The sequence below is a fragment of the Mesoplodon bidens genome (assembly GCF_964165515.1).
Source record: "Mesoplodon bidens genome assembly, chromosome: 1".
NCBI lineage: Eukaryota > Metazoa > Chordata > Mammalia > Artiodactyla > Ziphiidae > Mesoplodon > Mesoplodon bidens.
In genome coordinates, this window is record NC_138176.1 from 196712271 (window position 1) to 196731437 (window position 19167).

At 45.6% G+C, this 19167-nt stretch overlaps 1 protein-coding gene across 6 annotated transcripts in view; it reads left to right on the top strand.

Annotated features, from left to right (window-relative positions):
• Positions 1 to 17017, top strand: part of GUCY1A1 (guanylate cyclase 1 soluble subunit alpha 1) — a 59604-nt gene extending 42587 nt beyond the window's left edge. For all 6 annotated transcript variants that reach the window (XM_081241934.1, XM_081241933.1, XM_081241936.1 and 3 more), the window contains 5 exons: positions 312 to 1021; positions 2523 to 3008; positions 6549 to 6692; positions 11590 to 11744; positions 16083 to 17017. In XM_081241934.1, coding sequence (XP_081098060.1) covers positions 312 to 1021; positions 2523 to 3008; positions 6549 to 6692; positions 11590 to 11744; positions 16083 to 16284 — 1697 coding nt within the window. In that variant the 3' untranslated portion in view covers positions 16285 to 17017. The remainder of the gene's footprint in view (positions 1 to 311; positions 1022 to 2522; positions 3009 to 6548; positions 6693 to 11589; positions 11745 to 16082) is intronic.
• Positions 17018 to 19167: the final 2150 nt, after the last annotated feature.

Sequence of the window (19167 nt, forward strand, 5' to 3'; positions counted from 1 at the left end):
CCTGCGCGTCCGGGGAGAGGCCACAACAGGGAGAGGCCCGCGTACCGCCAAAAAAAAAAGTCATATATTATACTCAGTTGATCATTCTTACGTAATTAACTGACTTGGGATTCATATTAGGAGTTATCCAAATTTTAGAAACTAATTTATTTAAATAATTGAAACACGGGTAGTTAATTTTGGTTGGAAATCTTATTAGCAGATAGAAAGCAAACTAACTCGGCAGATAGAACAATATTAAAAACAGTAACAGCACATCTCTGCTAAGATGGCGCATTTGATACGGCAGAAAATGTATTATATGCTTTCAGGAGTCCCGGTGGAGATCATCAGAGAATCTCTCGGTGAGGAGCTTTTTAAAATATGCTACGAAGAAGATGAATACATCCTAGGTGTGGTCGGAGGAACCCTGAAAGACTTTTTAAATAGCTTCAGCACCCTTCTGAGACAAAGCAGCCACTGCCAGGAAGCAGAAAAGAAGGGCAGGTTTGAGGACGCGTCCATCCTATGCCTGGATAAAGATCCCGATTTCTTAAACGTTTACTATTTCTTCCCCAAGAGGATCACCTCCCTGATTCTCCCCGGCATCGTTAAGGCAGCTGCTCGCATCTTGTACGAGACCGAAGTGGAGGTGTCCTCAACACCCCCCTGCTTCCACCAGCACTGCAGCGAGTTCATGGACCAGCCCTGCCTGCTCTACTCCGTCCACGTCAAGACCCCCCGACCGTCCCCACCCCCGGGGAGGCCCCCGTCCTCGCTGGTGATCCCCGCCTCGCTCTTCTGCAAGACCTTCCCCTTCCATTTCATGCTGGACAGAGACATGACCATCCTGCAGTTGGGCAACGGCATCAGAAGGCTGATGAGCAGGAGAGACATGCAAGGGAAGCCTCATTTTGATGAGTACTTCGAGATTCTCACTCCAAAAATCAGCCAGACCTTCAGCGGAATCATGACCATGTTGAACATGCAGTTTGTGGTCCGCGTGAGGAGGTGGGACAACGCCGTGAAGAAATCTTCCAGGGTAAGAAGAACGTTATACTGTTGTGAATATGGAATCCATTGTTTCCCATTTAAAGACTAGCGATAAAAAAGGTTAAAATATACGCATTACTTGAGATGTTTTAATACAGCATTTCTGTTTAAGACAATTCTAAAATACTTTGAAGGGTGGAATAAATTTAAGACAAGATTCCTTCTGCATTCATTTGCTTGCTTACTTAAGCCATCACTGCACAGGTATTTGTTGAATGCAGTCTACCTTTTACCATCTTTATGGAGTATTTTATAACTGAATTAGAAAAATATTGATGTAAAAGTATGGTTTCAATCATCATGAAATAGCTGACTTAAGTTGGAATGATAAGAGGAATTCTACAACAAAGAAACAAAAACTTGTTTCTTACAGGAGGCAACTAAATGGATTTTTTTCAATATTTAATAGACATGGAAAAAAATCAATAACTTGTTTGATTAACTGTTAGAGAATGTGGGAAAAAATGTTCTGCTCTCATCTCATAATAGAGAACCATGGTAATGATTTAGAAAAATGTTTGGGAAATCACAGCCGACAGTACAAGCGAGCTCAAAGAAAGGCTTATGACGCATCTAACTTCTGGACACACATAAACCAGCAGACATGCTGTCTGTCCCCCCAATTGAAAACAGCTTTATTACTTTTTATCATAAAAGTAGTATAGCTAAGTGTTTTAAAAATAGGTAATACTTAAAGGTGTTCATTGCAAAATCAAAAACATTAATTATACACATTTTTGTTTAAAACAAAATATACTATTTACAACTTTTTTTTTTAAATCACTAAACGATATCTGTGGGCCTCCTGCCATGTCATTAGATACCTGTCTGTTTCACTTTTTCAAAGGCCGTGTCGTATCCCATCGTGTGGTTTTCCATTTAACCGTTCACTATTGAAGGACACCTGGGCTGCCTTCTTCCGCTTTGCTGCCGTGAACACACATGTACACGTCTGTCTCATTCACACAAGTGACCCTGTCATCCAGGACAAACACATGAAGCCCCCGTCTCTCAGGGCTCCTCGTGCCATCCTTTCTGCTGCTGTCCACAGAATGTAGTAGCAGAAGCATCCACGTGCCACATAGTGAGAAAGCCCTGAAGCAAGAATTTGGGGCTCTGTTGATTGAACATCATGAGTTCTGTGTAGCCTGTACTCCAGTATATTCTCCAAATGTCTGCATGCATTTTAGAATTCATAGTAAATTGAAACGATAAGAAAGCATATTGTTTTTGTTGACCAGTAGAAAAAAATCAAGTCTAAAAATAAAAGGAGGGACTTCCCTGGTGTTCCAGGGGTTAGGACTCCACGCTTCCACTGCAGGGGGCGCAGGTTCGATCCCTGGTCGGGGCACTGAGATCCTGCAGGCCTCACGGTACAGCCACACACCAAACCAAAGGGATTATCCCTGTACCCACCTCCTCACCTTTTGTCTCAAAAAGCTCTTGGGAGCTTGAATAAGCCACAACGGTTGGTGCTTCTTCCTACGCAGGTGATGGACCTCAAAGGCCAGATGATCTACATGGTGGAGTCCAGCGCCATCCTGTTCCTGGGCTCGCCCTGCGTGGACAGACTGGAGGACTTCACGGGCCGGGGGCTCTACCTCTCGGACATCCCCATCCACAACGCCCTGCGGGACGTGGTCCTGATTGGAGAGCAGGCCAGGGCGCAGGACGGCCTGAAGAAGAGGCTGGGCAAGCTCAAGGCCACGCTGGAGCAGGCCCACCAGGCCCTGGAGGAGGAGAAGCGGAAGACGGTGGACCTCCTGTGCTCCATCTTCCCCTGCGAGGTGGCGCAGCAGCTGTGGCAGGGCCGCGCCGTGCAGGCCAAGCGGTTCGGCGACGTCACCATGCTCTTCTCGGACATCGTGGGCTTCACAGCCATCTGTTCGCAGTGCTCCCCGCTGCAGGTCATCACCATGCTCAACGCGCTCTACACCCGCTTCGACCGGCAGTGCGGAGAGCTGGACGTCTACAAGGTAGGGGCCGGGCCGGGGGCGGGGGGTGGGGTGAGGCCAGGGGCCCCGGCCTGGGAGCAGGCGGCGTGCCTCGGCCGTGCGCGAGTCCTCCGGCCCGAAAGGGCTCCGAAGCCGCTCATTCCAGAAAGGACGAGCCTGTGCCAAAGAACAAGCACAGAGGGCAGGAGTGACAGAGCCAGGGGGCGGGCCGTCGGACCCCCAGAGAGGGCAAGTTTAAAAGACAGCCTGGGCTTCCCTGGTGGCGCAGTGGTTGAGAGTCCACCTGCCGATGCAGGGGGCGCGGGTTCGTGCCCCGGTCCAGGAAGATCCCACATGCCGCGGAGCGGCTGGGCCCGTGAGCCATGGCCGCTGAGCCTGCGCGTCCGGATCCTGTGGTCCGCAACGGGAGAGGCCACAACAGTGAGAGGCCCGCGTACCACAAAAAAAAAAAAAAAAAAAAGTGAGCCTGAGCCTCGACTGTGAGACCCGAGATGAACTATTAAGGTGAGATGTTTCAAGGTCAGCCTTGCACAGGCAGGACGTATCCTTTCTCTCTGCAGAAGGAAAGAAGCACGAGGACTGCACGAATTGTCTTCGAACGGATTCATTCAGTACAGGGTAACGGGATCCTTTTCACAGCCGGGGAAGAGCAACCCCAGTCAACGGCTTACGGGGTTACTGTACCCAGGCCAAGGGCAGAAGGAGGCGTGTCTTCAAATCTCCTTTACTGCCTTATTGGCTTTGTAAGCAGAGAAAGTTAAATAACCTTTCTTATTTCTGAAACAGGATATAACACCCACCCACAGAGTTTATATGCATGAATAACATGCATTATGTCCCGTAATCTTCATGAACACGACTGTTACAAAGATTACGGTAAAAAAAATAATCTGTCCTTCATCAGCCAGCAGGCACTGAGTGCCTACAGGGTAGCAGCCATCATTCTAGGCTCTGAGGATGCACAGAGATTGTCCCTGAAACATAAGAAACTATTTTTTAAATGTAACTTTTGTTAATAAGAGAACCAATGAAGACATTTTGTGTCCAGCTTATTTCTTTAGAAGTAAAACATATCTTCTTGCTGATTTAAAGTATTTTACATTGTCCTAAATACTGGCATAAGCAATAAAGCATGCTTCTCATTTATGTGGCTTGAATCATCTTTTAATTTGCCCCGTAAAAATCTGGCATTTCAGAGCTTAATGCAACATGAAAATAAATAAATGATTAAAGAGGAAACAAAAATTATTTATGGGACTCTATAAGCCCCTCCTTTGTTCCAATCTAGATGCTCGAAGTAAAATTTTCCTTTTGAAAAATTTGTAACAGGAAATTCCAGACAGAGCTATGATTCCCTTAGGAAAAAAGAGGTCCATGCATAATTACAGATAAAATAATTGGCTTCACTTAGGTTAAGCCTCATGGCCTCTTGTGGAATTCACTGTATTTATTTGTAGACAGTTTATGTCTTGAGAATATCTCCTCTCAGAACTGGGAGGTCTCCCTGTCTTCTGCAAACTGCTGCGACTGCTCGCAGAAGCTGCCCGCCGCTGCACGGTTCGCCCTGTTGAAACTTTAAAACGTGGGTCATTCCTCCCCCGCGTTCAGAATCTTGTTCCTCACGACGAGGATGCGGGCGCAGAGCCCCCTGGGGGCCCAGCCGCAGCCCCAGCCAGAGAGCCTGCATCCTTGTTTCACCGCTCTTCACGCCGACTCTGCGTGGAAACACCTGGAGGTGCTGTGAACAAACTGGGGAGGGTCCTCGCCTCAGAATAACCTTAAGATATAGAGAGTGTTCATCAGGGCTGACCTGTGCCCACGGTGGCTTCCAAGGAACAGTCAGGCTTGTTTATTCCAGGACCCGATGGACCAGGGCTTCATTCAGTTGCATTTCCCTTCTGTCTTTCAATCTCTCGGTCGTTTTCTGCTTATCTGAGTGTGTATTTGTCTGTTGTTTCAGCACATCCTTACTGGTCCTCCAGCGATGGCCAGCGTGGGGTGGGGGGTACAGTCCCTGTGAAAAGAGTCCACGGCGGGGGGGCGGGCAGAGGAGAGGGACACACAGAGACGCATAGGGCAGATTCCCTGTGACACTGGGGACGCGATACCACTCTCACCTCTGCAGGGGCTGCAGCAGCACAGAGGACAGCACCCAACACCCAGTAGGGGCGAGGGTGCCCTTCTCCTACTTAGTAACACTTCCTGAGCCCTGTGACAGGTTAGCCGTTAGCCTGAGCGCTTCTCTGCCTGTGGTGCCGAGGAGATGCTCTCGGGATGCCCGGCCGCTGGGCTGTGTCCGTGGTGAACAGCCTGGGCCCCAGTGATGGAGGAGTTGATGAGACAGACTCCGAGAGCTTGTGTCCCACTGGGAGAAAAGCCAACCAACACGGGTGTAACTCCACAGCATCCCCGTTGGTGTGCTCTCCTGGTAGGAAATGGAGCAGGTATGGGGCCGTGGGCGGGATCGGCCTCCCTCGCCAGGTGGGTGTCAGCAGGGCCCGAGGAGACCAGGGACACGCCAGGTGGCCACCTGCAGGAATACTGTTCCAGACCGAGGAGTAGCAAGTGTTTGGTATGTTTGAGGGGAAACAGGTGGCCGCTGGCTTGGAACACAGTGCGCAAGAGGGAGAATTAGGAGATGGATCGGGGGCAGCGGAAAGGCAGGGCAAGAACTTGGGGGGCATGTTAAGGGCCCCGGCATTTATTCTGCATGAAATAGGGAGTCACTGAAGTTTGTCCCCGTTCTCTTCTCCTCTCTCGTCTCCATCCCCCTAGATTGGAAGCTCTGGATCAGAACAGTGGTATGATCTGATAAGTTACAATTAATATTTAGAGGAGAAAAATGTACCTATTACAAATTGGTGGCTTATTTGTGGATTTAAAGTAACCATTAGCTTTCTGTACTCAGGATCACAGACAGATAAAAATCACTCGTAGCAACAGCAATCATGACAATGATAATAATATACATGAAAATTACAGAAGAGCCTGATTTCCAATAGCTTTCCAGTCACCACTGTCTCTGCCTCTGGGCTTGACATCTTGGTTTCTACACTTTGTGATTAATATTCATGTGGACAGTTTAGCGTTGCTATGACAACCCCAAATGTCCTTTTGAAAAGCTAAAATGGCAGTTTTAACCTGGCACATCCTTATTAAATTCATAGGGCCTTGATTCAGTAGTGACTTTGTTCAGAACGCTGTATTTTATGCTGAGAGGGTATAAAATCACCCAGTATCTTAAACAGTTTAGTATAAACCCAAAGTATGTCATTTGCTTCTACAAAGCCCTTTTACGTGGTGGGGAAAGAAGGAGGTGACTCAGTGGCGATGCTGGGAGTAGAAGCCCCTCCCGACACTGTGTTCATAGCATGGCCCTGCCGCTCACCTTGTGCGTTTCCTGGGAAGGAAAGCCTTTTCCAAGAGTCTGTGATTTGCTCTGATGTTCCATTGGCCCTGAGCCAAGGTGTCTGCTGCATGATTCTTAATTTCTGCTTTATGATATGCACTGTGATGCTTCCTCAGCTTTTGTTTGTAACGTGGAAAATCTGTTGTGCGTAGGTGGAGACCATCGGCGATGCATACTGTGTGGCTGGGGGCTTGCACAAAGAGAGTGACACCCACGCTGTTCGGATCGCACTGATGGCCCTGAAGATGATGGAGCTCTCTGATGAAGTGGTGTCTCCCCACGGAGAGCCCATCAAGGTGAGGCGTATCACGTCCTGGCTAGGAGATGTCAGGACAGTAAATGCTGATTAGTTAGATCCCAACAGAATGGTCTCCAGCTTGCTTTACTACGCGGTGTTAAATGGCTTACAGATCACTTAGAGACCAAAGACGCCATCCATGGCTTGAGCTTTGAAAAAATGGTTCCCAGACCCGCACTTCAGAACCACGGCTTCCTCCGTGACCTGGGAGCTGGTTCCAGAACCACACAGCCACAGCCAGGCAGGGAACCACTGTGCTCGGAAAGCAGCTGTGTCCACTGCTGTCTGCAGAAGAAAGTTGCAGCTACTTTAATTGCATCAGCAACGTGGAAATACTGCATCACGACTCTTCCAGAATGAATGACTGGCAACTGGGCTCCCTGCTAAGCAGGGGAGAGAGAACACAAAGGCTTCCCCAGCCGTGCTCACAACGGGAGTGCAGGCAGAAATGCAGGTTTCCAGAGCTCATGCAAGGGCTTCTGATTCACCACACCTAAGTACATCTAGAACCTTCAAGGGACTTTGGAAAATGGAATGTTTAGTTTTTTGATCCCTGCAGGGGAGGAATTACACGAGAATGAAGTGGGCTGCTAATCCACCAATATTTTCCAGGACACATAAAATTCCAAAATTTCTAGATGAGCCAGATCCCAGAATAATAATGTCTTGTAGCAGATGAGAAAATAAAATTAACACACTAACCATTGATTTAATAGATAAAACATGAGTGGAATATCCTTATTTGTCCCACTTGAAGTGAATCTGCCATTTAATTTTTATAGAACAACCTCAGTTGATGACCTTCAGAAATGGGCCTTTGAAGTAATATGGAATCCTATGTGGCATGATATAAAATATATAGAGAAGGAGGAAAAAAATTGGAAGTTTAGCCAGGGCTCTCTCCACTGTTAATAGAAGCCATATGTGTAAGCCTTCACAACTATCTTCTAAGTCAACTCTCATCCCAGTTATATACCAATGTGTGACACACTTCCCTAAAATCAGTGGCGTAAAACCACAGAGCTGTGATTTTGCACTGATTCTGTGCGTCGGAATTTGGATGAGGCAAAGCAGGAATACCTTGTCCATTTCTCACAGTATCTGGCACCTCAGCTGGGAATCCTCAGCGGTTGAGGGCGCATAGGGTAGCTGGGATTACACCACTTGAACCAGAGGTTCACTTGCCTGCCTGGTTCCCTGGGTGGGGGTGGCAGAGGGCGGGGCCCAGCCAGGACTATCAGCCCAGGTGCTCACCTGTCACGCTCCGCTGGGGCAGCCTCAGGGCCGTCCCACTTCTTACATAGGGGCCACGTCCTGGTGAACAGGTCTGCATCCACTGCATGGCCTTTATGCCCTGACCTGAGGAGATACACTGTAACACGTCCATTTTGTCCTACTGGTCACAGCAACCCTAAGCCTGCCCACAGGGGAGAAGACTGAGAGCCCATGTTTCAATAAGAAGAGTGCGACATAATTTTCAACTGTGCTTTAAAAGCTTCACAGTATCTGACTTTTCCAGATGCTTAATTTCTATCCCTTTTTAGAAGAGAATTATGTGTTTTTTTGTTGTTGTTGTTTTCTCTTTTTTTTGGTGAGGAATCTCATAGCATCAAAGTAAATGCTTAAAATATCCAGATTAATAATAAAACCAGTGATCTCCACATAAATGGATTTTGTAATTAAGATGTGTATGTTTGGGGCAGGGGGGTTAGTGGCATGATTTTTGATATTTGTAGAAATACACTTTTAGAGTTTTGCAATTGCAAGAATTATTTATAGCTAGTTTCAAAGATAATTACCTGGGTGATAATAGTTTAGCTTTACTGACCTGTAAAGTCAGATGTTAAACCACCTTTTTCTTTGTATTGACCTGCAGTCCTAGGAAATATCTGACAGCCTTAGGGGCTACTCATGAAATATCACAGACGCAGAAGTGCAGAGTAGTTTTAGTAGAGAGAGGAGCACTAATGTGTATCACAGGGCGCAGATTGTGACTTAAACATCATCTTATTTAAAATCTTTATAACAACATTATGAAAAGGCATCCACAATTCACTGCTAGACAGGAGTAGTCGAGTCTCTCACGGATCCAATTTGGAGTCATGTTTCTTACCCTCCTACCCCACGGCATAGAATCACAGTGAAAGAATAGGAAGTATTTCCTTTTTTTCTTTTCAAACTCTATGTTTTCTCCAGCATGTCATATGTACAAACCATCTACGCACTTATTCCTACCGACTTCCTCACTAACGTCCACCCACTGAGGCTTGGAAGATGGTGGGTGGACACTATCTCATGATGGAGACCAGGGCCAGGCTGAGTCAGGAGGTGCAGAGTGAACTCGGACACAGGCTCTGGGAACCTCCCTCCCTGCCCCAGAACCTGTGTGCGGAGGGGCTACATCAATAGTGGCCCCAAAGGGGAGACTCCCCAGCAGGTTTCCACTGGGGGCGTGATGGGCCTGTTAAACTTTGGACTATTTTCATGCTTGTAAATTTGAAAAGTTCCCAGATAAGGAAGCTTTGGGGTTGAGTGTGAGATTCAGGGCTGGGGGAGGGGAGTTGGGGGGCAGGCTAGGAAGCAAAGAGACACTGGCTTTGTCTGCATTGTTTGGATGTTTATGAGGAAGATGCATTTCCATATTACTTATGCAATAGAAACAGTAAAACGCCATGATAAACTTGTATTAAAAGCTAGAATGACTAGGTACAAAGAGAGAAACTGATTTAACCAGAAGAGTGCCCAAAGACAGTAAAAACTTCTAAAATTCTGCCTGATATTTATAAGCAGAAGATAGCCTTTTGTCACCTTATTTTATGTGTTTACATTGTTCACTGTCATAGTGTTTACATATAGAACCATATTCTCCTAAGGAAGAAAAAGCCGGAATGTAATAGACATTTATGTTTTTCTGCTTAAAGTAAAACTTGGATGAAGAAGGAACTTTAGGGCTTCCCTGGTGGCGCAGTGGTTGAGAGTCCGCCTGCCGATGCAGGGGACATGGGTTCGTGCCCCGGTCCGGGAGGATCCCACATGCTGCGGAGCGGCTGGGCCCGTGAGCCATGGCCGCTGAGCCTGCGTGTCCGGAGCCTGTGCTCCGCAACGGGAGAGGCCATAACAGTGAGAGGCCCGCGTACCATTAAAAAAAAAAAGAAGGAACTTTAAAAATAATCCAACCCTGCATTTTTTAGGTGAAGAAAGAGTACAAGGGAAATTTGGAGATTCAGAGAAAGTCAGACTACCAGATGCAGAGAAGAGACCAGTGGTCCCAGAAGGAAGGGGTTGGAGGGAGGGGAACGTGGGAGTGAGGGTTAGATGTACAGACAACTGGGTGTGAAATAAATAAGTTACGAGGACGTAATGGACCACACAGCAAGTACAGTTATTTTATGACAACTCTGTGGGGAGCGTAATCTATAAAATATTGAATAACTGTGTTGTACCCCTGAAACTAATATAATATTGTAGGTCAGAGTACCAGCTACTAGCACAATTTTAGTTTCTAATACAAATTTCCTGATTCATGATGTAGGGCTTTTGTTTGAAAATTTTGCAGAATTCATGATTTGACATGTTATAAGTCAATGATTCTCAGAAGTTTCTAGAAGAGGTCTGAAATTAGCTGTAAAACTAGGGAGATCAGGAGTCTTCTGGATTCTAAAGGACATCTAAGTCACTGAGTACTTGGCCTCTGTGTACAATACGCACATCTAATAAAACTTGTTTTAAATGGTCAGCTAAACATAGAACTGAAAGTAACATGCATGGTATCTGTCATTTAAAACATCCCCCCTTTAACTTGCTTTGCTGCAGCAGTAATTTAAAATCTGTACCTCCTCTGAGATCAGTATTTGGAGCTTCCAGAAGATCCCACTTTAAAACACTGTCTTAACTGCTCTCCAGATCATTGATAACTTGCAGGACGCCTCACTGCTGTGGCCTCTCCGGTTGCAGAGCACAGGCTCCGGACGCGCAGGCTCAGTGGCCATGGTTCACGGGCCCAGCCGCTCCGCGGCATGTGGGATCTTCCCAGACCGGGGCACGAACCCGTGTCCCCTGCATCGGCAGGCGGACTCTGAACCACTGCGTCACCAGGGAAGCCCCCAGAGGTTTTTGACTGAAATGTGTGTAGTCACTATGACGCAGGCGTCAGCAATGCCAACTTTCCGCTTCCTCCGTCATTTTCTGCTTAAATGTTACAATTCTCTTTCTGCACTTGGTCATTTGAGTAGTGAGGTAGTGTTTGACATAAAGTCCTTTTAAAGCAAAACACCTAAAAACCCGCCCTCTGCATCCTGAGCACTGGCTTCTGGGCCCCCTCTGACCGCGTTGGGAAACAACTTCTGGGCTCCGGAATCAGGTCTCTCTCACCAATGGACAGAGCAGGTTCACATCAACAGTCCACGGGCACTTTGGTCACCGTGGTGACTGTGGTCCGTTCGTGGGGGGCTTCGATTCAGATGTGGAAGACAGTTGAGATAAAGGATGCTCTGTGCGAACAGCGGCGCAGTGGTTGAGAGCCCGCCTGCCGATGCAGGGGACGCGGGTTCGTGCCCCGGTCCAGGAAGATCCCACATGCCGCGGAGCAGGTGGGCCCGTGAGCCATGGCCGCTGAGCCTGCGCGTTCGGAGCCTGTGCTCCGCAACGGGAGAGGCCACAGCAGTGAGAGGCCCGCGTACCGCAAAAAAAAAAAAAAAAAAAAAGAGGCGAGGCTGATGGCGGCCTAGTGGTTTTTACGTGGAGGTGGGGAGCAGAGGGGAATCGGCTGCAGGCTTGGAGGAAGGAGGGGGTGAGGGGAGAGCAAGCAGCCCAGTGGTCTCGACAGGCACGCAGCCGGCGCTGACTAGCGGCAGTGTTCACCCGTGACCGGAACGTTGCGTTGCTCTTGCTTTCAGATGCGCATTGGACTGCATTCCGGGTCGGTTTTTGCCGGAGTTGTCGGAGTTAAGATGCCCCGTTACTGCCTTTTTGGAAATAATGTCACCTTGGCTAACAAGTTCGAGTCCTGCAGTGTCCCCCGGAAAATCAACGTCAGCCCTACCACCTACAGGTATGGATCCCGTTCAGTGCCTGAAGTCTATTCTTCTCATTCATACGCAGTCGTCATTTTTGTCTATTGGTTTGTTTCATTCTTCATAACTTGTTCTTGCTTAGATCATCTTAAAGGAAAAGAAAAGCCATAACTTGTATCATCCTCACTTTAACTGTTTTTTTTTAACTGCTTGTTAGCCTCATGGGAACTTTGATCTCCAGCCCGACCCATGATTCTCCACTGAGCTAGACTCGTACGTTCTGGCCTGTATTTCTGCTCGGGTGACTAACTGGCCCATTACAGCCAACGTGATCCTATTAGAACAGCTGATTCCCCCCCACCCCCGAAGACACCCACTTCCCACCGGCCAAGCTCCATCCGTCTCCTGACTGGGTGGTAGAGGGCCGCCGTTCACCTGGTTGCTGGGACCAGCACCCTGGGCATGCCCTCTCCTTCCCCGTGCGTGCCCCGCCCCCGCTGCAGATGAGTGTGCTGCACGCACCTCTCCTCGCCCCCCCCGTGCCACTGCACGCAGGGCTCCTCACCCCACCCCCGTGCCACTGCACGCAGGGCTCCTCGCCCCCCGCCCCGTGCCACTGCACGCAGGGCTCCTCGCCCCCCCCCCACCGTGCCACTGCACGCAGGGCTCCTCGCCCCACCCCCGTGCTGCTGCACGCAGCGCTCCTCACCCACTCTGTGCCTCTGCACGCAGCGCTCCTCACCCGCCCCCGTGCCTCTGCATGCAGCGCTACTCACACCCAGACTCCCCTCCACGTGGTACCCATGTTCTCTTCGTGAAGCACAGGCCAGATGCGTCCCCCCGCCTTACAAGCCAGAGCAAAATTAAACGTGCAACCACGGACTCACGTGCTCCCTCTGACCAGGGTCCCGCCAGACCCTACCCCCAAGGCTTCTTCCACTCCCTCCTTATTTCACGGATCTCCTGCAACCCGAACTCGTTTTTATGCATCACACTCGCCAAACCGATTCCTAAATGGAGGATGCTTGCTTTGCATTTCTCTCCCGGGTCATCCCCTGCCTTCCTCCTTCTCACATCAGACCTTAAGTCAGAGGGCGTCTTCACAGACATATTCCTCACCCGCCCTGGACACACCCTCAGGTGCTCATCTCAGCTCATCCTGTGTTTCTTAAGTTCAGGACAAGCGGAGATTCTATGAGAAGTTATACAAATATGAAAGGTAATTATTTCTTTGCAGAGCTTTATTGATAGTACATTGAATTCAGGGATGGCGTTTCCCAATACAGTAATATTAGGAAGTGTTAACTTCCTTGATATATTTAGGAAGCACATGTAACTTTAGGACACAGACTGCATACTCACAAGCAAAAATATCCATTTCCTTCAAACTTCCACTTCCAACTTCTGATCAGTAATTTAGAATGTAATGGCAATTAGACATTCCTTTCTTTTAAATGTCATGAGGAGTTTTCTTCTAGGGGACAGTTTCCCACATTTTTGTTTGTTTTTACTGAAGTGCAAAGAACGCACAGACACTAGGTTCAATATCGTTTGAGTTTGGGGTCAGTGGATTAAAGGGAGGGTTGCGTGCAGTGATGCAGGATCATTAAAGACAAAACTAGCAGGTGCCCCGTGCGGGCGGGAAAGTTGACCAGCGACACAGAAGCAGGACTTGAATTCCACCAGGGGACAAGGAGAATAAGGGATTATGGGACGATGACCAAATTAGGAGAGTTGATGCAGCCACTTGCAGGAAACTGTGTCCGGTCAGGAGAGAGAAAGAAAAACTCCCTCCACATGTGAGCATCTGCCCTGGGACTGTGGCTACTATTCTTGGATCTTACTCAAGCTTTCTTCTGAATGGTTTTATTTTTCCAACCTGTTTTTCTTACAAATTTGGATCTTTTTAAAAAGATGATTTAATGAACAAAAAATCTGTAAGTCTCTTTAAAAAGCATGGGATTTGTAGGCAGAAGACATGTCCTACAGCACAGGGCTTACCAGATGTGTGATCTGGAGCAAGGCTCTTCATACATTCAAATGATTTGCTTTAAAGCCACTTCTGAATGCTCCAGATAGAAGAATAAAACCAGAGAAAAATAGATTCCACCCATACCCTTTTGCAGCTTGCCTTGAATCCACTCAATACTATGTTTTTGAGATTTTTTTTCTTGATGAAATATAAATCCAGTTCATAAAAATCTGGTTCATTTATTTACAGTATTCCTAATGCAGTGGTGTGCTGGTAAACCAGCCTGCGGAGTGAAGTGGATACTCCCTGACTTCTAGCATTTACCACTTTTTAAGGTGTAAATACTATCACCGTGGCAGGTTTCAGGCTACCGATGGTTTAACTGGCTTGCAGAATTCCAGAGTGTTTAACAGCTGTTTCTCACAAGCTGGTACGAGATAAATCTAGCATGTCCCCATATGTGCATGTGATATAATATGTGTTCTAGAGTATAAATAAGCCAGTCTGTCTTCTATCCATGGGTAATTAGAGGATTGCCAGTTTTTCATTATTATACAACGTGATTTGATAAATATTCTTATACATATGTGTCTAGATAATATACCTACGAATGGTATTCCCAGATCGTGGGCTATACCCAGTTTCGGCTTTACTAAGCATCAGTTAGCTGTCCAGATTGGTTTCACCAATCTATTGGTATATATTGGTAATATATATCAATAGAATCCACGGTGTCTGAAGGTTTCTATTTCCCCGTGACTGATATTATCAGACTGATTGTTACCAATATGACAGGTGTTATGTGGTATCTAATTGATGCTTACTTAATCCTGTTCAATTTATTTAATCTTCACAACTGTCTTAAGAGACATGTATTATTTTAATTCCTATTTGAAAGGCTAGAAATCTGACATCTTTGCTGTTATTCAAACCTACATCTACCAGACTTTGAAACTTATACTTTCAATTGTGTGGAATTCTGTAATTTTTCATTATATATTACCAAATACTATGCCTTAAAAATAATAGGTACTCGGGCTTCCCTGGTGGCGCAGTGGTTGAGAGTCCGCCTGCCAATGCAGGGGACACGGGTTCGTGCCCCAGTCTGGGAAGATCCCACATGCCGCGGAGCGGCTAGGCCCGTGAGCCATGGCTGCTGAGCCTGCGCATCCGGAGCCTGTGCTCCGCAATGGGAGAGGCCACAACAGTGAGAGGCCCACGTACCAAAATAAATAAATAAATTAATTAATTAAATAATAAGTACTCAAAATATTTACAAATCCGTGACTAAAACATCATTTCATTAGTCTTATGATTTTGCAGACTACATATTTATTGGTGCACTGATAAAAATTAGTTGATTGAACACTCCATGTATTCTACTTGAGGTCTGTGATCCTCTAGACGTGCACCTCTGTCCAGCGGTTTCCTCAGCACACAGAAGGGCGTCAGGGTCCCGAAGTCTCGTGCAGCATCGTCACTCTTTTCATTGCAGACTGGGGAGTGGAAGGGGAGATATGAGGAGAGATTTTCTGCAGAAGCTGGTTTAGAGCCTGTTTCCATCCACGGCCCGAGTAATAGATCAGAGAGATGCTTATTAAGTTTGCATTTGACAGAGAGCTAGAGAAGCAAGTGGGAAGAGGAGACAGTATCTTAATCAAAATGATTAGAGTTTCAAATGAGTTTATCATCATGGACAAATGCAGCAAATAATAAAAGCCTGTAGAACATCTGAATTTAAGGTGAAATTTAATTCTTAAGAATTTAAGAAGAAAATATATTGCAAATATCAGATAGTAAGTAGAGTGTCGATATATACAACTAAATCTCACTTTAGTCCTACTAACCTAGAATTCATAAAAATTCTATTGAGAGATCCCAAAGTTACTCTCACATTTTATATATAGATATATATCTTACATAGAATTTTCTTTCACAAGTTCTTGCCCAAGCTTACTTCTCAGTAATATTTAGAAAACGAATGAATTGACAGACAATGTCTTATCTCTTTCAACTCTTCCAGTTCTGTAACATTATTTCCATGTATTTTTTGCTATTATTAGACTTTTTGCATTGTTTTGCATTTTTTTCCCCACTGCTGTGAATTGCACTGTTCTATAGATTATAGATGATACCTTTATAAGACTATTTTATAGTTATTTTTCCTCATATGAGTGAACTACATTATTTGGTACGGCTTTCTATTATTGTGCATTGATTCCTTGCCGTTCTTCTGTGAAGATGCTTATAAACATCATTAGGATTTTTCCTGTCAGTGACACTGAAGATGTCTGGTTTATTAATATTCTCAGGAATGTTCCTTTAGTTATGTCACCTATTCTTGACTAGACAGTTACGTCCGTCTTAAGTTTTATGATTAATATTTGCATTTCAATATTTTCAGATTACTCAAAGACTGTCCTGGTTTTGTGTTTACACCTCGATCAAGGGAGGAGCTTCCACCAAACTTTCCTAGTGACATTCCTGGAATCTGTCATTTTCTGGAAGCTTATCAACAAGGAACAACTTCAAAGCCATGGTTCCAGAAGAAAGATGTTGAGGAAGCCAATGCCAATTTTTTAGGCAAAGCATCGGGAATAGATTAGCCAAATATACACCCAATTGTTAGTCTCTGGGTTTGAGTCCTTGGAGCGTGTGTGGACCTTCTGAGAGCACACTGGGATGGCAGCGAGCTGAAAAGCGGTAGTGACATTTGGGGAGCTAAGTCACCATCTGCTTTTCCTTCCACTTAACATGACAAAAATGTATTCACCTCAATATTCAACTCTTCAGTGAAAAAGAGAGAGAGAAAGAAAGAAAAGAGAGAGGAGAGAGAAAGAAAGAAGGAAAGAAAGAAGCCTCAAACAGTGACTTTGGGGGAATATTTCTGATATATAAGAATAGCTTATAACCTGTACTCAGAACTCAGCGCCTTGTTTATATATCGGGTGATTGTAGTGACCTGTACAGCCTGGTGGAGTCGCCTGCCTTCTGCCCTGGCCAAACACCCTGGGTATCAAAGCGCTTCTTCTAGTGTTGGTTGCCTTAAAAACGCTTTTTGAATAGAAACCATAGGCTTTGATACCCTAAGCTCTTTGAACCTTTCAGGTCTGCATTTTGTTACATTTCCTCATTTAACTGTTAGCATACATAACAAAATAGATTGAGGCTTTCTTCTGTTGCACTTTTTTCTTTTTCTTTTTTTAGAGAAAATAAGCCATTGTGGGTTAGATGCAATATGAATCTAAAGTAGGTCTTCTGTAAATATCAAAGATGATTTTATAAAAATATCCTCCACAACGTAATGTGTCGTAACAATAAATATTTCCTTTTCTGACATTTTTAAAAGTCTATATATGGGAAAGGCTATTTTAATCCATAAGAGCAATTTCATTTCTCTTAATTCATTTTTGTGTCATAGTCTTCAGAATAAAAGATGGTTACAGTCTACATTAAAATGCAATAATATTATTCTAATTTACTTTACCCAGAAGCAACATGGAGTAAAGGCAGCATTCAGGGAATTAATCATAACGTACAGAAATAAAACATATACACACACAGCACTAATTTGGACCTATTTCAGCAGACACCCTCCATTGCCAGGCTGAGCCATATAAAGTTCCATTAGGAAAATCTAGGTTCAGAAGTGGGAAACAAGACTTGTTCTTTTTGCTGATAGCTTACTTTTTAAGTGTTTGTGTTCAACACTTTGGTGTGTATATATGTCCTTGGAACCATCAGGACTCTTTGTCTTAAGTACACATCTGTGAATTTTTTATTCTAGCGAAATTAATTCAATGATATTTTTAAAGAGGGTGTTAATATTGATGAAGAAAATTATGCTGTGATTTCATTGTAGAAATTTCAAAACATTTTTCTGGAACGTGAACTTTTAATAATGTTAGTCTAAGATCTCTGGTGAACTAAGTAACATGTAGAGTTTGGTTGGAGATAAGGATCTGATTTTAAAAAGAACGCCACTTCAAAGCAAGAGAAAGCTGAACATTACAGTGTTTAAGTCAGTATTTGCAGAGCTATAGATACACTGAACTCTTATTTGGGGATCTGAGGGGTAAGTCAGCTGGAATTTTTAACAGTTATCTCCACTAGTCCCCAGGCCAGTCCATGGTGACCTCAGGAATAAAGGCCATTACTGGCTGGCCTCTAGCATCCCTGGCGTATTACTATACATATCACAATAATTATTATTTACTCAGTGATGCTCCAGTGTCTTGAGGTACTGAATAGGGCTCATTAAATACCAATCCTGTTATTGGAGAGTATCACAGGCCTTGGGAAAATATCGTCTCACAATTATATGAAGTTAATAAAAGTATTTAAAAGGAAAGTAAAGACTTAAATACATTTTTCTTTCTGGAAAATGAACCCTTATTACAGGGAAAATATTAGGAATTAAGGGAAATTAAAAAGCATAAAATAATGTGTCTTATTTATCACCTATTTAAGCAGACCCAAATTTGCTAATAATTTATGTTCCAAAAGTTGTAAATTAATTAGAATTCAAAAAATATTTTCTGTGTGTGTGTGTGTTTACACACACACACACACACATAGAACCAATGGAGGAAAATGTGAACAATCTGTGTAAAAGCTCCATGGGAATTCCTTGTACTATTCCTGCAACCTTTCCATAAGTTTGATATTTTATCCAAATAAAAAGTTACCAAAAATGTATTTTCTCGAAAACATTAAGTCATCTGTGATAGATTCCCCAGGCCAGCCTGCAAAGGCTCGTTAACTATGGGATACCTCAGAGCCCTTAAGCAAGATGGACATACAACATATCCATGATGGAAGGCACTCAAAATCTGCGACTTGGATGCTAAAAACTTTAAGGAATCCCTTTTCCATCTCTGTCTGATCCACTTTGGAGGGTGGAGGTGAGGGAGACGTATTCCTGGCCAGACCACTGAGGGTAGGCAGGGACAGAGCCCGAGGGTATGTTCGCAAGGAAAGTGAGGGACCCGGACGGGGGCTTGAGGCTGGCGTGGTGTTGAGGATGCAGAAGAGGATGGACACAGAGGGTCTCTGACAGGGTTGGGAGCCAAGGGTTCTGAATCTTACTGCCAAGTGAACTGTCCTGAAATATATATAATGTGGGTCCCAAGACACCTGTTCCTCCTAAGAACGCCAGGAGCGGCTCTTCAGGTTCTGTTGTTTCCATGACTTCTTGGGTGGGAAGGGCTGTTCCAGCGTTTTACTGGCCTGTCCTCCAAATCCCTCCTCCCTGACGTTGCCAGTCCCTCCGCGGCAGCTATGGTGAGGCACAGAGCAGGCTGCTTGGCCGGGGCCGGGGGGCTAGCAAGGGAAGGAGGAGTGACGTGGGGAGTGGCTGGGGGCAGACTCGCCCTCGCCCCGCGAGCGCTACCTGCAAAGCCCCAGCGATGCCTAAGGCTGCGTGAGGCTGGAAAGCCACGCCCAGTGAGCCGCTGGATGCTTGTGGCTGTAAATGGTGGGCTTTACCT